At 34.5% G+C, this 20009-nt stretch overlaps 1 protein-coding gene across 11 annotated transcripts in view; it reads left to right on the top strand.

Annotated features, from left to right (window-relative positions):
- The window catches only part of NEO1 (neogenin 1), a 240530-nt gene that overhangs the window by 119892 nt on the left and 100629 nt on the right, over positions 1–20009 (top strand). For all 11 annotated transcript variants that reach the window (XM_033851952.2, XM_033851957.2, XM_033851955.2 and 8 more), the window contains 2 exons: positions 12615–12769; positions 14141–14261. In XM_033851952.2, the coding sequence (XP_033707843.1) occupies positions 12615–12769; positions 14141–14261 (276 nt within the window). The remainder of the gene's footprint in view (positions 1–12614; positions 12770–14140; positions 14262–20009) is intronic.

The raw sequence follows: 20009 nt of genomic DNA on the forward strand, positions 1-20009 counted from the left end.
AGTGTCTTCATTTCTTTATCCAGACCCCTAATAAGTAATGTAGGTGGTTTCTACTGTTTTACTACTATAAATAACACTTTTATGAACATCCTTATACATATACATTTGTACACTTGTTTATCTTTTTATGATAATTTCTAGGACTACTGTTGCTAAAGTCAAAGGTATTAATGTTTTAAATATTGATATATCTTGCTAGGTTGCCCTTCCAATAGGTGGTATCACTTTATTTACTTACCAGTAGTGTGGAAATACTGGTTTCCCCATAATTTCCCCTGTGTTGGTGTCATCAGGTTTTTTAGTCTGTGCAAATGAGATAGGAAAAAAGAGATCTTATTTTGCTTTTTAATTCACCGGGGGGGGTTGGACATCTTTTCAGATTTTTGTACTTTTATTTTCTTTGTTCTTACTGGACAATTTTTGAGTTGTCTTCTATTGACTTGTAGAATTGTTTATGTATTCTAAATATTCTTTGACAGATGAATTGCAAATAATTTATTCAGATATTTCACGTATTTTTTTAACAGCTTTATTGAGGTAATTAATTGATACAGTACAGTGCACTTAATATATTTAAAGTGTACAGTTTGATAAATTGTATATGTTTACACACATGAAAATATCACCACAGTCAATATAATTAACATATTCATCATTCCCAAAGTTTGTCTAATGCTTCTTAGTAATCCCTCCCACCTGCCCTTCACACTCCTTATCTCCAAGTAGCCACAAATCTGCATTCAGTCACTGTAGATGAGTTTGCATTTTCTGAAGTTTTATATACATGGAATTACACAAGTATGTGCTCTTTTTTTTATCTTGTTTCATTCAACATACTTGAGATTCAGCCACACTGTTGCATGTATCACTATTTCTTTTTTTTTGCTGAGTAGTATTCTGTTGTATAAATATATCACAGTTGTTCATTCACCTTTGATGGACATTTGGGTTGTTTCCAGATTTTGGCTACTTAAAATAAAGCTGCTATGAACATTCTTATAATTTACATTTAATTTTTTTTTTTTTTTTTTTTTTTTTTTGGTACGCGGGCCTCTCACTGTTGCGGCCTCTCCCGTTGTGGAGCACAGGCTCCGGATGCGCAGGCTCAGCGGCCATGGCTCACAGGCCTAGCCGCTCCGCGGCATGTGGGATCCTCCCGGACCGGGGCACAAACCCGTGTCCCCTGCATCGGCAGGCAGACTCTCAACCACTGCGCCACCAGGGAAGCCCTTACATTTAATTTTAAGGTGTATTTTATCATACAGAAAATTTTCATTTCTATGTAGTCACTTATGTTGCGATTTTTCCTTTTGGAATTGGATCTTGTTTAGGCTGCACAATTCCCCCTCCCCCTAATTAAAAATATTCTTTCCCATTTTCTTCTAATACTTTTGTAGTTTATTTTTACTTTTTGATCTTTGGTCCATCTGGAGTTTTTAAAATATATGGTAATAAGTGGAGATCAAACTCTGTATTTTCCCAAATGGATTGTTACCCCAACACTATTCTTGCCCTACAGTTATTTGAAATATCACCTCTGTATAATCCCAGTTTCCAAAATTATGGGTCTTATTGCTAGACTCTATTTTGTCGATCAGTTTGTCTGTTCCTACATCAAGACTGTACCATTTGAGTTAGTTTTGATATTTTGTTGAGTCCCTCATTGCTCTTTATGAAAATGTTTTTGCAAAGTTTTTGACTGAAATATAGTTGATTTATGATGTTGTGTTAGTTTCAGGTATACAGCAAAGTGATTTGGTTATATATATATTTTTTCGGATTATTTTCCATTATAGGTTATTAGAAGATATTGAATATAGTTCCCTGTGTTATCCAGTAAATCCTTGTTGTTTATCTATTTTACATATAGTAGTTTGTATCTGTTAATCTCAAACTGCTAAATTATCCCTCCTGCCCCGCTTTCCCCTTTGTTAAGTTTGTTTTCTATGTCTGTGAGTCTGTTTCTGTTTTATACATATAGAGTCTCACATTTTTTAAATAGACTGTGAAATCAGCTTGTCAAATTTTCTTAAAATTTTTCTTGGGATATTAAATGGCATTTCATTGAATTTATAGATTAACTTCAAAAGAATTATAATTGACCTTTTTACAAAATCAAATCTGCCCAGCCAGGTGTATATATGTCTCTCCACTTTTATTATTTTTAGCTAAAGATTTTTAATAGGTAGTATATGCAGAGGATAAAATATATATATATATATATATATATATATAAAATGAAATATAACCCTATGTCCTAGCCCCCCCTCCACAGAAGCAACCACTACCATTAATTTCTTTTATATCCCTCTAGAGATATTCTGTTCCTAGTCAAGCAAAAATATGTGCAGAAATGACATTAGGTATAACAAGCGGTCAGAGAATATTATTGTCATCAGGAGCAGATGCAGCTTTTCTGGGGCCTAGAGTGAAAATTATTTTGGAAGCCTTGTGTAAGAAAATGAATAGAGTAGTTATTTACAATGAGAAAATTAACCACAACAAATTAAGTTTTTTAAAAAACTAATAATCACTGCAAACAACACAAAATTCCAGAAAAATCACATTTCTTTTTGACTTTTGACACGTAATATTTGTTTTGGCTGCATTTTATTTGATTGTCTCCTCATATGACAGTGATTTTTAAGGTCATTTTCTATGAGAATAGAAAGTTAATTTGGTCTTTTTGCTCCAGTGTTTAGGCTGTGGTGACATGAATATGCCTCTGCACCTTTGTGTCTCTGTTGGGTCATGTTGGTACAGTGGTCAGAAGGAATATTTCAGAATCCATTCTATACTGAGACAGCTTAAGTATACATGGATGCTTTGGCAAATCACATAAATACATCATCCCACTAAAGCAACTAAAGGTATATGTAGTTCAGTTTCCTCATGGCTTGTCTTGAGTTCAAAGATGCCTTCAGCCACTCCACTGTTACCCAACATGAAGGGAAGTAAAAATGGAAAAAACAGTGATGTCTTAATGGATTGTGGTTAAAATAGCTTATTCTTTAGTGGTTCCAGTCTTTTGCTACTTCAAACAGCGAGCAGGGAATACTCTCATGTCTATGTAAATGTGTGTCTATCTGTTAGATGAATCTCTCAAAGTGAAATGCTGGATTATAAAGAGTATATGTAACTTAGATTTTGCTTTACTATACTTCATATATCTATACTTTATAGATACTGATTACCCAAGAAAGATTGTATCAGTTTGTATTAATACCAAGATATATGAGAATGTCCATTTCTCCTGCTCTTGTCAACCTAAGAGGTAAAAAAGAGTATCTTGACATTTTTATTTGCATATTTTTACACGAGTGATGTTTAGTATCCTTTCACATATTTCAAAGTGTATTTATTATGCACTGTACATTCATATCTTTTTCTCATTTTTTAACTGGATTGTGAGTTTTTTTACTTTATTAGAACTTTTATATTTTAAAGAAGTTAGACCTCTGTGTACCCTTCCCCCCCCATCTTTTTACTTAATGATAGTTTTTAGTCATGCACAATTTAAACTTTTTATGTAGCACAGTATGTTTATCTTTTACGGCTTCTTGGTTTGTGTCATATTTAGGCCTCCTTCCAAGATTATTTTTAAAAATCTCATGTTTTCTTCTAGTGCTTTTATGGGTCTGTTTTTAACCATTAAATCTTTGATAGATATGAGCTTTATTTTGGCATAAGGAGTAAGGCATGAATCCAGCATTATTCTTTTCCAAATAGCTTCATCGTTTCTAGGATTATTTACTGAGTTAGGCATCTTTTCCCCCTGATTTAATGTGTCACTTCTGTCATGAGAATTTCTTACATGCCTGGGTCTATATTTGTGGCTCCATTCTTTTATACTTTCTTTTATGTCCTTTAGTAAAGTTTTATAGTTTCCGTCTTAAAGGTTTTATACTTTCCTTGTTAGGTGCATATCTATTTAATTGTTTTCGTTGTTATTGTGAATTATATTTTAAAATTTGTACATATGTATTGTATGAGAATATGAATGACAGAGAAAAATATGTTAATCATTTATACTGCTAGTTTAAAAAATTTATATTCAGTTCTAATAGCTTTTCAGTTCATTGTTTTGGCTTTTATTTTTCCTTTTTAAATTTTATAAGTAATACAGTACCATTATTAAATAATCAAACCATGTTAGCAAAGTAAATCTCCTTCATTGCCCCTTCCTCATCCCTACCCCTTTCCTCAGAAGTAACCACTGTCATCATTTTACTGTATATACTTCTAGATGTCTTTAAAAAGCATTTACGTATGTGTACATCTAGAAATATATTTTTTGTTAACAAATAGGATCATCCCATCTGTGTTGCAAGTTGCTTTTTGACTTTTTAATCTTTAGATTGTTCCATGTTTGTACATGTAGACTACATCAGTATTTAAATGCTCAAAGCAGTGCTTATTTATTAAACTTTTCACATGCAGTGAGTCAGCTAGAGATCTTGTAAAAATGCTGATACTGAATCAGAGGGTTTAGGGTGGGGGATAGAGACTGTGTTTCTAACAAGCTCCCAGATGATGCCAGTGCTGTTGTTCCTACACTTTGAATAGGAAGACTATAACATATCCTTCAGCTAGGTGTACCATAGTTTAATTATTATCCAGTTGATTAAATCATTGAAGTTTCCCCTTGACTACAAATAGTATGACAATGCACACTGGAATTTTTCCATGAAAGATTTCTTGAGTATTCTAGTAGACGGTCATTGCCATGGTGTGCTTGTGTGAGGGAACAGGAATTTCTCCAACTGCACCCCTATATTTGTATTTTTCTTTTCCTTAATTGCACTAGCTATGACCTCCAGTAGAATGGTAAATAGTCATTGATACTGATTCTTTGATGAGAACATAAAACTTGTACAGCCTTTGGTAATATTTACAAAATTTTTAAATATGAAATCACCTTGACTAGCTGTTCCCTCTAAAATTCTGTTCTTCTGAAACTCTTACACATGTGTACAAAGATCTATATGCAAAGATGCAAATTACAGCATTACCTGTAATAGAAAAATTAAAAGCAACCTTAAATGTCCATTAGCAGGAGAGTGGTTCAATAAACGGTGATATAGTCAGACTCTGGATCACTATGCTGCTATCAAAAGAGAGGTGGCCATATATACTGATATGTAAGATTACTAAGAGAGAAACGTAAGTTGCAGAAAAGTATTTATTGGCTGATCCATTCTATATCTTTAAAATGTGTGTATGTGTGTAGTGTGTTTGAAATACATAGAAAAAATTTGCAAGACTCACACACCAAAAATATTAGTAGTGTTTATCTCTGAGGAGGGTAGTGGTATTGGGCTTGATAAAGGGGAGGATTTTATGTTTCCTGTATTCTTTATACCTTTTGTACTGAATACTTATTCAAAATGATAAAAAGGAAGATGGAGAAAAGAAAGCAAAAGCTAACAGAAAGAACCAAGTGAAAGAATACTAAGGAGTAGCTGGGAGCAGACAAATCAAAATCATCCAGTAGTCAGTAAAAATTTCTAAATAGACAATCCATGAACATGCAAAAGGCCAAATGGTACAAAAGCATAACGATACGATGAAATACCACCTCACACCCATTAGGATGGCTACTAACAAAGAACCAGAAAATAACAAGTGTTGGTGAGGATATGGAGGAATTGAAACGCCTGTGCACTGTTGGTGGGAATGTATAGCCACTTTGGAAAACAGTATGGTATTTCCTCAATAAATTAAAAATAGAATTACCATATGATCCAGCAGTTCTACCTCTGGTATACTCAAAAGAATTGAAAGCAGTATCTCTAGGAGGTAATCGTACACTCATGTTCACAGCAGCATTATCCACAATAGCTAAAACATTAGAAAAAATCCAAGTGTTCATTGACAGAGGAATGAACAAGCAAAACATGGTATGTATGTACAATGGAATATAATTAGCCTTATAAAGGAGGGAAATTCTGACACGTGCTATGACATAGATGAACCTTGAGGACATAGTGCTAAGTGAAATAAGCCTGTCACAAAAAGACAAATACCATATGAGTCCACTTATATGAGGTACTTAGAGTAGTCAAATCATAGAGACAGGAGGTAGAATGGTGGTTGCCAGGGATTAGAAGGAGGCCGGTGAGCGGGGTGTTACTGTTTAATAGGTATAGAGGTTCAGTTTTACAAGAAGAAAAGAGTTCTGAAGATGGATTGTGGTGATGGTTGCCCCCAGATATGAATGTACTTAATACCACTGAGTTGTGCACTTAAAAATGGTTAGGATACTAAATTTTATCTTATGTTTATTTTACCACAGTTTTTAAAGTTGAGGGAAAAAGTATATGGTGACAAGTCACTCTCCTTATTTGCCAGTTTCCCAGTTACCCTCCTGTGAGATAACCACTGAACCAGTTTTCTGTAGATCCCTCTATGCATCAATAGCTAATTATATCTCTTCCTTTTGAATTCACATCTATGTAACACTGTCGTCTTCTCTTAAAATATCATACCTTTCTATCTTACTTTACAGTTCATTAAATACATGTCTTTATTATCTCTCTCCCTCACAGCATCCAGTAAAACATCTTTGTAGCTTAGTAGTTGCTTATTACATATTTGTTTAATAATTGAGCAAACAAATGAATTCTGTGGTCCTGGAAGGCACAAGAATTGGGGAGTTCTCTGTGTATATAAAAAGGTGATGATGTATACAGTAGTCTCCTTTAGTGACCCCCTAATGCACGGTTCTCACACCTTAGCATGATAGAATAATCTGGGAGAACTTGTCAAGATGATGATTATATGGCCTTATCTTTTGGAATTCTCAAACATGTGTGGTGAAACCCAACAACCAACATTTTTCTAAGTATCTTTGCATATCTCTGCAAATAGTCTATGAACCTCTTTAAGTCATTTGTATGCTCCTACAATGCTGAAAAGCAGAGGGCTTACAAATTGAGTTTAGCTATTTAGGGAGCATATCTAATGTATGTATAATACTAAGTGAAAATAATCAACCATGAGGCCTTCATACCTTCTCTGTGTAAATGTGGCACACAATTAATGTTCATCATGATAATAGTGGGATATCATTACAAAGAATAAGTATGTTCAGGCTTGTCAGGGAAGGGGAACCTATATTTAATAAAGATTTCTGTGAATTCTTCACCAAAAAACCATGTGTAGAGCTGTTTGTCAAATTTAAGAGCTTTAAGGACCCTGAGACCCTAATTTTGAGAAACATTGCACTAGGATTAAATTCTACAGTCACAAAAGCCAACTTATAAACATAAATGTGAGTGCTGAAGTTATATGATTATTAAGATTTTATATTATAAACATTTAAAAGCACATTTTAAAACTTATGCAGAAAATTCACAGCAAAGATTAGATGTATGAATTCCTATTGGAGAAGCAGTGGTATAAAACATTAAATCCTTGAGAAGCTTGAGAGTCCTTGAAAAAATTCTTATTTATTTATTTTTATTTTTGGCTGTGTTGGGTCTTCGTTTCTGTGCGAGGGCTTTCTCTAGTTGTGGCAAGCGGGGGCCACTCTTCATTGTGGTGCGCGGGCCTCTCTTGTTGCGGAGCACAGGCTCCAGACGCGCAGGCTCAGTAGTTGTGGCTCACGGGCCCAGTTGCTCCACGGCATGTGGGATCTTCCCAGACCAGGGCTCGAACCCGTGTCCCCTGCATTAGCAGGCAGATTGTCAACCACTGCCCCACCAGGGAAGCCCCTTGAAAAAATTCTTATTCTCAACATCTAATTTTCTGATAGTGCCGATTAATGGAATTTTTAGAATTCAAGTAACCATTGATTTTAACAAATATGCATTGAACACCTATTATGGTTTAGGCCACTGGGGTTTCAATGGTAAATAGGGCAGTGATGGCCTAGGACTGGGGAGGAAAAGGGGGGGCGGCTATGGATCAGGAAAAGCTTCTTTAAGGGATTGTTTTTAGAGATCTGAAGGATGAGTACCTGTTAGCTAAGTTGAGAGGTAGGGGTAAGGAAATGCAGTGCAACTGGACGTGGAGGTATAGGGATAGGATAGAAATGTAATTTCAAGGTCGTGTGGCAATTCTGTCATAATGTTGCTTCATAATTGATTTCACCTGTTTCACCTGGAGATTAAGGACAACATTCATCTTCTTTGGAACAAGAAGCTTTCTCAAGAAGTATTGGAGGGTTCTAATGTATTTTTGTTAGTTGAGCCAGTACTTACAGCAGACTTGTGATTAGACTGTCAGACAACATCCCTGAGGGGATTTCAGACTTTAAAATGCTTGGGTTTTATTTGTTGGGATTTTTTTTAAGGACTTACATGTAATTTTGTGAATTATTGAAAAGAAGCTTAAGAACAGCAAGTGTGCAGTGTGCAGTTTAACATAAAATGGACAAAGTTGCTTTATTTCTCTGCTTAAAGTGCTTTTTAAGAATTTCAGTGTCTAAACCTTTAAAATCAAACAATAGGAACTCCAACATTTCAGAGCTAATGTAAACAAAACTGGTTATAATCTTCTAAATAACAGCATAATAAAGTAACCTTGAAACTTTGGTGTTGGCCCTGTATTGTTTTCTGTTTGAATTGAGTGGCAATTTCCATCATTATATAATAGTTATGGAATTAAGTGATGTTTCCAGTAAGGGAATTTTGCAAGTGTAATATGTTTTAGTATTAAGTTCTACTTGTGCATTTAGCAATTAAAATTGTTCTTGTAATGATGATGGCATTAGAAGGGATAGGGAGCTGTCAAAGAGAATTTGAAGCTTAATTATCTCTTTGGTAACAAAATGCATAATCTTCCATTACGATGCTTATTTTCTTATGGTAATTGACTCATTTGCTCTCTGGTTATCAATTTAACTTCCCAACCACAAACATCTGCTCTTACATTATGTTTAATTGGTGTGAATACTATCTGCAGAGAGGTTAAAATCTGGAGAACATTTTAAAGGCATTATTTTATAATTCATGAAAGGGAAAAGTAAATGATGAATTGAACATTGTTTGTGATGATTTTTTTCTGATAGTCTTTGAAAGTCTGTTTACTGAAAATGCATACTAAAATTATATCAATTGGATTTTCTTTTGAAGAGAATTTTGCTGTTTTCCAGAATTACATACTCTGCTTCAGGGGGCGCCTCAGTCCCTTAGACTTAAGGGATATGTCAGTTCCTCAGAAACATGGTACCATAGTGGTTAAGATTGAAGGCTTTGAAGGTAGAAAAAATTGTTTAGTACATAACTAATCTGAAGATGAGGGGTGGGTACAAATTGTGTTTGTTTGCTTATAATTTTTTAAATGAAAGGTAAATCATTCAAAAAAAATTAATGGTTACCTATAGGAGAAGGGAGGGAAAGGGGTAGAGAAAACAGGGTTAGAAGCAAGACTTGTTGGAATATACCCTTTTTTGCAGATTTTAAATGGCTGAAAAGGGGAAGTAAAATGAAACAAATGACTCTATATGTGTAACTAGTTGGTAGTATAGCCACACAGAAAGTTAAAATTCCAAGTGAAAGTTACTGTTCCAAATAAATTTAAAATAGTAATTAAACTATATATACCTAGTAGAATATTCTCAAGGACAAAAAGAAATCTTCAACTTGTTTGTTTTCTTTGAGAAGGAACAGAGAAACATAAGCAAAGATTAAATTCATCTGGGAAAAAACATCTTAATGAACATGTTAGGAAATTTTTGAGGAAATAAAGGAATAAATTAGGAGAGTACTTGTTCTGCCAAGTATTTTAAAATACTATATAGTAACAATCATTAAGTTTGTGGTTCTGGCCCAGGAATAAACAGGTCAATGAAACCACTTAATATGCAAAATAAACCCCTAAGAGTATATAGGATTTAGATATTAAAACTATTTCAAATCGGTTACTTTGATTGGGACTACTGGAGTTGCTGTTTAGAAAAATATAAAGCTGGATGCTTAACTCAGTGAAGTCAAGATTGTTTCATAGACATACTAGAAGAAAAAGTAAGTGAATATTTTTATAGTATGGAAGCAAGGAAAACCCTTTGGAGTAAGAATAATAAAATACAGATGCCAAAAAAAGAGAGGACTAAAAAATTTTACCACATACAGATTTAAAACTTTGATACAATAGGCATCCTAAATTTAAAAAGACAAAAGAAACAGCTGAGAAGAAATATTGGCATGTAAGAGAAAGGATTAATATCTTACTGTATTAGTCAGGGTCCAGTCAGGAGCCAGAAATTGCACCAGGAATTTGAACAAGGAGAATTAAACATAAATAATTATTAACTAATAAAAGGTGTTTTAACTACTAAATAGGATAAAGTAGGATTCTAAAGAATAAAGAAAGAGTAAATATAAGAATTAGCTACTACCTCAAGAGCCGAGGGAGAGAATCCAAAAAAAGGAACAAACTTGGAAGAGGGCACCCTTACTCAAGGTTGCAATTCAGACCTTGGAGAGAGTGTAGTCACTGCCAGAGAACACAGCCCATGGGCCAAACTGGTCCACAGGAGATCGCCTGTTGGATGCCACAGGCCTGAGCTGGTGTGTGGAAAGCCGCCTGCTGGGATGCCATGGGCCTGACTGATGATGAGCAGGAAGTTCCCCAGCGGGTGCCTTGAGTCAGAGCTGATATATTGGATGCTGTTTAATGGAATGCTAACAGTCAGAGCTCCTGCACAGAAAGCTACCTGCTAGAGTAAACTGGAGAAACTTACTAGAGACTGAGCAGAGAAACTTGCAGGAGGGTGATCACCAATGGTTCTCCCACATACCTTCTGGCTGCCACACTGTAGGGCCGAGAAGAACAGCACACCCCAACCTGAAAGATAAACCTTTTCTTCTGCCATGCCTTACAATGTCCCTCCAGTGTCCTCTGTTCACAAAGTCTAACATTGCATCAGCTGGCAAAGGTCCACATCCATCATTACAAAGAAGAGTGGATTTGGAGCTGAGAGGCCATAAATTAATAACTGGCATTATGTGAAAAGCTCTTACATATAGATAAGAAAATTGTGAACACTCTAATTGAAAAAATAGCAGAGTATGTGTACAGATAATTCACCAAAGAATACAGATGACTAACCAATGTTTGAAAAGAGAGTTAAATTCACTGCTAATAGATTTCCCTTACTTCATCTAGTTGTACACTTATGTTTTCTTGATCTTGCATCACTGTGTTACATTCTTACCATCTTTGGCTTCTACTGCTTACCTGGGGTTCTACCTGCTCTCTATACTCTTACTCTTCATTTACCCAAATTATAAAGCTAGTCTGGACTTCTTCCCAGGACCTGTCCCCTCTAGCCAGTGCAATAGATTAAAAAAATGAAAAAAGAAAGAAGATTGGAAAGGAAGAAATAAAACTCTCTCTATTCACAGGCAACATGGTTGTCTACGTAGATAATCCCAGAATTGTCTATAAAAAGCTGCTAGAACTAATGAATGAGTTTAACATGACCACAGGATAAAAGGTCAATGTGCATAAATCAGTTTCATCTCTAGATACTAGCAGTGAACAATTAGAAACTAAAAAAAAAAAAAAGTACCACTTACAGTAGCACCAAGAAATTTAAAATACTTAGGGATACAGCTAATAAAGTATGAACAAAATTTGTATATTGAAATATATAAAACAGTGATGAGAGAAACCAAACATCTAAATAAATGGAGAGATAAACCATGTGCATGGAAAGGAAGACTCCGTATTGTTAAGGTGTCAAACTGCAGATTCAGTCCAGTCCCAATCAAAATTCCAGCAGGCTGAGCACATTTTAACTCAACTGTTTAAAAAAAAAAAAACTGCTGTTGTTGTCTTCTTTGTGATATAGGGAGTTCCTTGTCATTTGGAACTTCAAACGGATTTGTAAGACCACTTGTCATGGATGTAGCAGGAATAGGAAATTATGGCATTAGGTAGGAAGTTGGACTAGATGATCTACTTTTACCCTTTAAATTCAAAGTCTTACTGAATCTATTTGAGTCAGTGATTTACAACTTTGGGTTAAGGGGAAAGGGAGACAATGGGATAATCAAACTTTTTCAAATACATTTAACTTTTTCCCAAAGATTCTGTCACTCTACCTCCCACCCTTAAAAACCATTGCATGTAATGAAGGGTGTTACTAATGGAAGTGTGTGTGTGTTTCTGTGAGTAAACTATTTAAGGCCTCTAATGTGACATTTGTATTACTTTTTGGGTTCTTTTGTTACTCATCAAGCTGACTGAAAAGGAAGATAATGTCAGTCTTCTCAGCTCTTTTTGAATTGTAATCATGGCTTTTCTAAAATGGTTTAAATCTTAGGGAAATAGACTTCAATATTCAATTTTTGGACAGCTTAGAACTTTCCTATTTTCATTTTCTTCAAAACAGTCAACTTAGTAAATATTTCTCAACAGAGAAACTCAGAAATTATTGTTATAATTATTCTGCCAGTCAATTATGCCAGAATATCAATTTTTAAAGATATCATGTCCCTAACATATATTTTAAATATGTATTTGTTATGTTTTTATGAAAACATATGAAAGCCTCAAATAATTAAAAATCCTATTAATTCTATGATTTTTAAAAATTGCTTGAGATATAAATAGCTACCTATTTTTATTTTTATTAATACCTTAATTTTCTTTCTGTTTTAAAGCTCAACCTGAATTCCTGAAGCAGCCTACTAATATATATGCTCATGAATCTATGGATATTGTATTTGAATGTGAAGTGACTGGGAAGCCAACTCCAACTGTGAAGTGGGTCAAGAATGGGGATATGGTTATCCCAAGTGATTACTTTAAGATTGTAGTAAGTATTTTTCAAAGAAACTTATCTCTGAAACCTTTAAATATCTTTAAATGTAATCACCAAGAGATCTGTTATCTGTAGTACATGAAATGGTGTATATAAGATGAAGATAGAAAAATTCGCTTAGAATATAATCTCTTCATTGACTGATGAGAAAGCTGAGCCCAGAAATATTTTGGTAGCTCATGTAAGGTCACAGAGCAAGTCAGTGTTCGAACTCAGCCTGAAGTCCACATCTCCTGACCAACAGTCTAGTCCTCCTCGGACGTACTAGCACTCTTTAACACGGCCGCCACCACTTTCTGGGTAATGATTATCCTGTGTGTATATTCACATGTACCAATTGTCTTCATAGCTCTCTATTCAAGGAGCAGAAGTCTGTCTTTCTTATACTGATGCCCAGACCCTTCAAAATAAGGGTGGCCCAGTGTTGGACAGTTGTTGTGAAAATAAACATAAAGATTCTTTTAAAAAGTAAAGCAAAAGTAAATAAGTAGCCTTAAGTCTACTTAAGAAGACTCAGTCATTATTTCTTTTTACTTTATATGTATATAGGAAATGCTTAGTAAATATTATCCACTGTCATTATTATCATTATCTAACATCCTGTTAACAGAATTATCTAGGTTTTAGTAATAAAGATTAATGACATATCTTAGGATGCATACCTGACATTCATAGACATAATCAGAAGTAATTATGGTTGTTCAAGACTTAATGTCTCATTACAAATTTCTCATATAACTAATTCATTCTTCATAGGAATACATTTTCTATTTTTAAAGTACGTAATCTCATATGTTACAAAAAGTAATTCACAAGTATTTAACCCTAATTAAAAAGCAGCGTGTTATGGTTAAATTAGCATTTTTCCTCTTTTATCATTATTTTCATACTATTTTTTAAAATATCAATAACAATAACTATAGTTGACATTCATTTAGTACTTTATAGTTTAAGAAAAGCTTTTATATATGTGGCCTCATTTAACTTATCTGTTAGAACTATTGATATTAGAGATAATCTTAAGAAAATGCCTTGAATTCACAAATTCAGACTCTCACTATGGTCACATGGTATTGCATGCCAGATATTTTTCCAAGCAAAGGTGTAAGTTTGCATACATTGCAGATAAGACTTTCTATAAGGATTGAGTTCGTAATTGTTAATGACAGTGTTTCCTTTTCTAGTCACTTGAGTCAGTATCTTGTCAATAAAATTGAGTTAACAAGTTCATAGGTAGATAATATTCAGTAACTGAATCATACAATTTTACTTGTTTTTCCTCTCCAGAAAGAGCATATCCTTGAGATTTTGACCTGATGTTTATCAGGTAAATCATAAAATTTTATTTATGTTTTTCTTCCTCAGAAGGAACATAATCTTCAAGTTTTGGGTCTGGTGAAATCAGATGAAGGGTTCTATCAGTGCATTGCTGAAAATGATGTTGGAAATGCACAAGCTGGAGCCCAACTGATAATCCTTGAACATGGTAAGAGGGGCTGAAATAGTAAGATGAAAGAGGCTGACTGTGTTTGAGGAACTAGGACCTATCACAGGAGCTATCATTCCAGGATATCTAGTGATTAATAACCTGTTTGTAAAGGCTAATATATGGCATAACTAAGAGAGAAAAAAATAGCAGTCTAAATCATTTCTGTTTTTTTAAATGACCTAGAAACACAATTTTGGATAATGTTGAAAAGAAATTGGTATTAAGAAAAGAAAAACTGAACATTTGTAGTCTTACACAAATGAATGTTCTTCAGATTTCAGTCATTTTAATCTTACAAATATATTTCTGATCTATTAAAGTAGAAAAACTTTACTTAATGTTTATTTAGTAGTGAATTTTTCTTTAATTTTTCCAAAATAAACTTGCCTTTTCTGATTTTCACACACAAAAAATGCTTAGAGGGCTTCCCTGGTGGCGCAGTGGTTGAGAGTCCACCTGCCAATGCAGGGGACACGGGTTCGTGCCCCGGTCCGGGAAGATCCCACATGCCGCGGAGCGGCTAGGCCCCTGAGCCATGGCCGCTGAGCTTGCGCGTCCGGAGCCTGTGCTCCGCAACGGGAGAGGCCACAACAGTGAGAGGCCCGCGTACCGCAAAAAAAAAATTTAAAAATACTTATTATAAATTCAGACAACATTGAAAAGTAAGAAGGGAAAAAAAAACTCACATCAGTCAGGGTCAGTTCTGGGGAAACAACACGGTAATTTGAGCAAAAACTAAAGAATTAAATATTCTTTATTAAAAATTATTAACTGTAACCAGGGATTGGAGTGGCAAGGGATTGGAGTGGCAAGGGATTGGCTAGTAAGGAGTAAAGAGAATTCTAATGAATATAAAAGAATGGCAGACATAAGGAGCAGCCCCATCCCGTAGGTCTGAGAATGTTCAGGAAAAGGCCCCTCTCAGGGCTGATCCAAATCATGTTAGAGAGGGTGTGGCCATCGTTTAATGGATGATGGAGAAGTTGCTGTGCTGCCATCCCATAGAAGCTTGTTCAAAACCTCCTGTCTATTGTGCTGGGCAAAAGCTGTTCACAGGGAGGTGTCTCAGTGAAGGTATTCTGCTAAAAAACCACCAGTGGGGTTGGGGTATTGAGGGAAGCTACTCACCAGCACACTGTACTGATAAAGTTTTAACACATGTCAGCAAAGGAAAAATATGTAAAGGGCCCAGCTTCCTTTTTGCAGAGCAAGCAGTAAAGTATGAATTTGGAGCTGAAAGACAGTAAATTGATTACAAGCACATGCTTCAAACCCTGCCATCTAGGAGTACTGCGTATGAGCACACACAGATGTGTATATGGTTTTATAACCTATTTTCTTGCAACAGCATGCTGTGAACATCTTTCCATGTCAGTGAGTATACATCTGTGTCAACATTTTTCATTGTTGAATAGTAAATATACACTTTGTTTTATATAAATGATTCCCCATTGGTTAGCATTTAAACTGTTTCCTGTTTTTTTACTATGATGAATGAGGCTATGCAGAACTTCTTTATATGATTATTTTCTCATACTAAATTACTAGAAGTTGAATTGTTGGATGACAGTTTTTTATGAAATTGATAACTGTTGGGTGTACTATTTGTTTTAGCAGGGAAAGCATTTTTCATTTTGTGTGTTTCTCAAGAATGCATGAAAAAGAGGCTGCTTTAGACATCTCATTGGGTGTCTGAGTCAAATTTAAGTTCCAGTTGCATTGTGATCAGGGAAACTAATGGGCAAAGCTACTCTGGCTTTTCACTAAAATAGCATGTAGGATTTTTATATGCTATTTCTTGAGAATGTATTTCAGAGTACTGTCATAAAAGGGCGTAAAATAGTAGAATTGCTCTTTTTCTTCCTATGTTTGTCTGTCATCTTACCTTTCCCTTTACATTGAAAACGATATAGTAGAAGCATATCACTTTTCCATTTTGGCAAAATGCCTGAGTATGATTCCCAAATAAGGCATTAACAGAATAAGTGAGGTAGATAGGCTTATTTCTTTTTATTAGTGGCAGTGTTTTTCCTTAGTACATGTCATGGCTCTCCTAGGGTTATTTCCATGGAACTAAATAAAGGGACTTCAGTATATTTGTGCTTGTGATTACCATTATAGATTTAACACTAACAGTATAAATGGTGGCTTTGCTAGGAGGATGCTAAACTAATCCTAACCGGACTTTCCTCTGAAAATGCTTGGATGGCATAATAATTATAGTCATAATGTTTGTTTTATTCTTTTTGAAACAACCTTTCAAAAACAGATGATGTTTTGTGAGCTGGTGAAAATTTTTAGTGACCTTGTCAGGGATGCATTAAGGATGCACAGATTCTAGGAAGGAGAGTAAATGTCATATTATTAATTTGCTATTTTAATTTGTAAGATAAATATTTATGTGGGAAAACTAAAAGAGAGACTGTAACGGTTTATAAGATCTGATCTCTGCCTTTCTGAGGTTTATGATGTTGTAAGGGATGTAAGAGATGTGTATGACATTAATACTAGTCCATAATAAGTGTTATTTTTATAATATAAATAAGGCAGCGTACAATTCAGAAGAGAGGAATTCTGTGTCAACAGGGAAGTTTTTTCATGGAAAGTGTTTCCTTTGTAATAGACCTCAAATGATAAGATTTCCAGATGTTAATAAGAGGACCTGGCTCAGTATGGAAACAGAATAGAGTATCTGTTCCTGTAGGAAGGAGGCCTGTACAGTCAGAACAGGATCAGATTGATCACGGCCTTGTTTAATAATAATCTGAAAGTATTTGAGCGTCTTTGACACAGTCTTATTTTTGTAGAGGGAATTTTCTGATTCTTCTTGGAAGTGTGTAGTTATAAATCCTGGTCATCAGCCTTTTGGCTAGTGCTTGGCTGCAAGAAGGTAATTTCAAGCAGCCATAATTGGCCTGTGATATAATTGGACAGCATGACTTTTAAGTTAATTATCACCTATGAACATTAAATGAAATTTCATAATTATAGTTAAAATATATAAAACATCTGTGCAACAACACTAGGAAACAGTATTTCTAATCAAATTGGGAAATAGAATTTGAGAATGAGTATGTCCCAAACATACTTCCTCCCCCTCCCCCAGCTTTATTGAGGTCTAATTGACATATAAAACATTGTATAAGTTTAAGATGAACAATGGGTGTACAATGTGATGATGAATGTATATATTGCAAAATGTTTACCACAATAAAGTTAGTTAACACATCCTTCACCTCACATAATTACCATTTTGTTGTTATGGAGAGAACATTAAAGTTCTATTCTCATAGCAACTTCCAAGTATACACCTCAGAATTGTTAACTATAGCCACTATGCTGTACATTACATCCCTAGAACTTATAACTCTTAAACTAGAAGTTTGTACCCTTTGACCAGCATCTCCCCTTTTCCCCCCATCCGTCAACCCCGTGGCAACCACCATTCTAGTCTTTGTTTCTCTGAGTTGGATGTCAAACATACTTCCTTAATTAAAACATTTAAAATGCATTTTTTAGTATTTAACTTTACTCTTATGCATTTTAGGAGCAGCAACTCTTGATTTTAGAAGATTGTGGCTTTTAAAATATTTTAACAACATAACAGTATTATTTTTATTTGCTGCTAGTTCAAATTATGTTATTTTATGCTAATATACTTTATGTCTTATAATCATCTGTTGAATGATTTTTTTAAGTATTGGCATATAAAGTACTGCAAGTATGAGTAATAAGAATTAAGGTAAAATGTGTTTTTGTCAGTTAACTTTTTATTATCCTTTCTTTGTGTCAGTTGGAATTTAAAAATAGATTCCAAAACTATCATGTGTCTTGAGATATAAAAACACAAATACGATTTTTCTTTGTATATTCATTCATGTCAAGTCTGATAATTGGCAGTTTTTTAGTTCCAGTAAGGGAAAATGGATTGGTGAAAAGGGATTAATACGAACTTGTTTTTAGTAAAGGAAATTCATATTTTACCGACTAATTAAATGACTTCTAGGATATTATGGCTGTGGTAGATAAGGTTCCTGAGCTTTACTTTTTTTTTGACAGAAACATTTGTAAAAAATTCCGTATAGTATCTGAGGTAAATATTGAATAGTAGAAGTTCTGGAATAAGTGACTAATGACCTGGCATGATTAAAAGTTGGCTAGATAGCAGGAAATTGTTAGTCATTAGTGGAATATTTTAAATCTAAAGCACTTAGAATGTGTGATAGTTGGTGTTGATTTTAATCAAAGGATAAATTCTAATCAGTTATTTTGCTTTTTTGTAGCAGTAATTATAACTTTAATAAAACTTTTAACTCAAGACAGCTCTGATGAAATTTGACTTCTTAGCATGAATTCCATGTCTAGGAACTTTCTAATATTGAAAATGCATCTAATGTCAATGCCTGGGTTCTGGTTCTTATCTGCCATTAACTTGCTGAGTGATTGAATCAGGCACTGAAATTCTGTGATTTTTAAATTTTATTTAAAATTAAGGAATTAAATGATCTCTGAGGCCCCACATCACTCAAATAATCTGTTAAATGCAGTTGTTTTAGAAATAGGTGCATTAAATATAAGGTGCTTTTCAGAACACTCTTTAGGTATTGAAATAAATAGATACATTGTTTGCAAAAAGATTAAGACATTGCCAGCTAATTTTATGTTACCTGCCACAGTATGTAACAAAACAAACCTGGTGCTCAAAATCTGAAGTATTGGCTTTATGTTCCAACCCTACTAAGATGAGGTAATCTCTATGAGCATCGGTTTTCTTATCTATAAGTATAAACAATAATCTCTGCATAGCACACATCTGAGGGACAAATAGAATAATATATGTGAAGTATTTTGTAAATTTTAAGTACTCTAACCTTAAGGTACTTTTTTAAATGTTTAAATTTATTTTTGGCTGCGTTGGGTCTTTGTTGCTTGCTGTGCACGGGCTTTCTCTAGTTGCGGCTAGTGGGGGCTATTCTTCGTTGCGGTCGGCGGGCTTCTCATTGCGGTAGCTTCTCTTGTTGCAGAGCACGGGCTCTAGGTGCAGAGGCTTCAGTAGTTGCGGCGGGTGGGTTCAGTAGTTGCAGCTTGCAGGCTCTAGAGCACAGGCTCAGTAGTTGTGGCGCTTGGGCTTAGTTGCTCCATGGCATGTGGGATCTTCCCAGACCAGGGATCACACCCGTATCTCCTGCATTGGCAGGCAGATTCTTAACCACTGCGCTACCAGGGAAGTCCTAAGGTAATAGTAATTTGAAAGAATATACAAAGGCAAAACTACTGAATAGGAATTCAGTAGTTGGCATTAATCCAAATCAAAGTGCATATAAAAGGTTAACTTCATGAAGCAAGGTTTGAGGATTTTTTTTAAGTAGACAACAGAAATCCATTTAATATTCAATTATATCATTTAAATTTGTAAAACAAGAAAAAAGATCTATGTGACCAGATTGCAAGGTATTTGAAATAAAACTAAACTTGGCACTGAAATAGATGAACATAATACATGTTCATTGTCAAAAATAAGAATGCATAATTGACTGAAATATAAGTAACTGTACCTTTCTTTTAACCCTTCCCCTATCTCACTTTCTAGAGATAGCCCTTGTTAACATTGTATATGTATTTATTTGTTCAGTAAATATTTGTTGAACAAAGTTCTGTATGTAATGTAAAATTCTATATCCATTGCCCTAAGTGGTAGGGATTAAATAGCCAACAAGCAGACATGATTCTCTGCCTTCACAGTGC

This window comes from Tursiops truncatus, chromosome 2 (assembly GCF_011762595.2).
Source record: "Tursiops truncatus isolate mTurTru1 chromosome 2, mTurTru1.mat.Y, whole genome shotgun sequence".
Classification (NCBI taxonomy): Eukaryota; Metazoa; Chordata; class Mammalia; order Artiodactyla; family Delphinidae; genus Tursiops; species Tursiops truncatus.